Raw genomic sequence first — 2017 nt, forward strand, 5'->3', positions numbered from 1 at the left:
GGCGGAAGGGTTAAGCGGCCGGGAGGTTAGCCGGAGAGACTCCTGGGGTGATGGCTTGGAAGAGGAGAGTCCCTCTGGCTGAAGTTTAAAGGAGGTTTCTCCAGACAGATACGTACCGCCATCGCGGAGCGCTTCAAACCAAACCTAAAGCCGGTCCGGCCCCGGCCCCGAGGGACCATCTCGCCATGAAACCCTTCCTGCCTACCCAGCCGAGCTGCCTGCGAGCGAGCTAAAACCGGCAGGATAAACCACCTGGCCCGAGGAGTGACCTACAGAGACCCCCGGGTAAGGAAAACGCACAGGGGGGCACGCACACAGCACACAGACACACAGCGCAGGAGTAAGACCCTACCTTGATCCATAGACCTCATGATGTGGTGGTAATGTACCAGCCTGCAGGCAGTTTCTCTCTGCATCAGGAATTAAAAAAAAAAAAGAAAAAAAAAACAAACAACAAAAAAACACAACAAAAAAACAGCGGAAAAAAGAGGAGAAAAAAAAAAGAAGAAAAAAATCTTCTTTAAACCATGTTCAACCAGTGCCGCCTGGACAGAGGGAACCCCTCTTGCTCGCCTCCTCAGTTAAGTGTTTGGAGGTGCAAAGAGGGATCCGAACTGGGCTGAGCTTGTTCCTGAAGTGAAGTCAGTTCTCTGCTCTGAGATGAGGGTTACTAGAGAGGGAAAGGCCACTTCCTTCCCTGCTCCGAGTGTTTATAGTCTTTGAATGCTGTAAAATAACGGGATTCCCTCACTGTTTCCTCCTGTTTATCCCAGTGCCATGGAAACCCCTGGATCGCCTCCATCTCCCAAACTGAGGGCTTTCCTGCAAACTTCACACTCAGGAATCCATGACGTCTCCCAGCTCCGGGCCAAGGCAGCTCTGCGGCTTTCTCAGTCTGCAGCACAAGCACTTAATTGTTGAGCAGAAAGTTAGAGAGCGAGAAAGAAAGAAATATGGATGATGTTAAAAATCCCAGTGTGTGCTTTTTAAACAAAACTTGCAGGAACTGCAAAGCCTTTCAAAGCAACGGGGCTTCTGTGCAGAAGTTTTCCTTCTTCCCAGCAGAGACAAGCTCCGACTGCTGCTGCTTTTACCTTTGAATAAATCATTCAGAAAACCGAAGTCCCCAGCTTTTAAATTCGCCAGCACCCTATTAATACCCATCTTGTTACTGGCACAGGTTTTGGCTTCTAATTACCACTGGCTCAATTCTTCATACAGAAGACGAAAAGAAAAAAAAAATCGGTTAATTTGTTTAGTGGCATTTCACAGACCTCTCTCTGTTTCTATTTTTAGATCCATTTAGAAGAGAGGAGCAACCCCATGGATTTCCACTGATACACGTGGAGCTTAGCAAGAATGAAATAGCCAAGGAAGCCTCTGAAACCAAGACAACCCGTGTGTGTTTACACGTACTATGTATAAACAGGAAAATAAAGCAAAAGAAAACAGGAAAATAAAGTCAAAGATGTCATGAACCGCGTGCTGTCTCGCAACGTATAGTTTTCACTAGTGTGTTAACGAGCATCTGCCTCTTGATGCTGTGCTGGGCTCAGTACCTCCGTGCAACCGCACTTAGGTATATTTTTTCCAGAAGAGATCGAGAGTCCTCACACATAAAATGCTTCTTCGGGGACCGTGACAGCCCTGCAGTCCCTCGGCCGTGGCACGTAACCCCACCAAACGTCGCAGTGTAGGTTTGGAGCCGGGGTGGCTGCCGGGGTCAGCTGGAGCCCTGGGCAGCAGCGGGGAGTGAGTCACTGCAGAGGGACTTGGCCCGGAGCTGCGCGGAGGGCTGGCTGGCACCCGCGCGACGTTTCCATTTTTCACTCTCTGAGTCCCAAAATCGACTCGAAGGAGGTATCACAATCAAACTTTCTGCTTCTCGAGTTTGTTGTCCTGCAGGCTAGCAACTGCAGGCAGGCCAGGGAAACTCAGCGCACCTCACTTTCCTAGCCTTTGTCATTTTTGGACGTGCCGAGGCGGAAATACCTTCCCCGGCTCCGCGGGCCCGTTA

At 49.9% G+C, this 2017-nt stretch overlaps 1 protein-coding gene across 1 annotated transcript in view; it reads right to left on the reverse strand.

Moving 5' to 3' along the window:
* The window catches only part of NFATC2 (nuclear factor of activated T-cells, cytoplasmic, calcineurin-dependent 2), a 98646-nt gene extending 98230 nt beyond the window's left edge, over nt 1-416 (reverse strand). Inside the window, exon 1 of the mRNA XM_009326754.1 lies at nt 353-416. Within this exon, the coding sequence (XP_009325029.1) occupies nt 353-416 (64 nt within the window). The remainder of the gene's footprint in view (nt 1-352) is intronic.
* Nucleotides 417-2017: the final 1601 nt, after the last annotated feature.

The sequence above is a fragment of the Pygoscelis adeliae genome, unplaced genomic scaffold (assembly GCF_000699105.1).
Source record: "Pygoscelis adeliae isolate BGI_AS28 unplaced genomic scaffold, ASM69910v1 Scaffold286, whole genome shotgun sequence".
Taxonomy (NCBI): Eukaryota; Metazoa; Chordata; class Aves; order Sphenisciformes; family Spheniscidae; genus Pygoscelis; species Pygoscelis adeliae.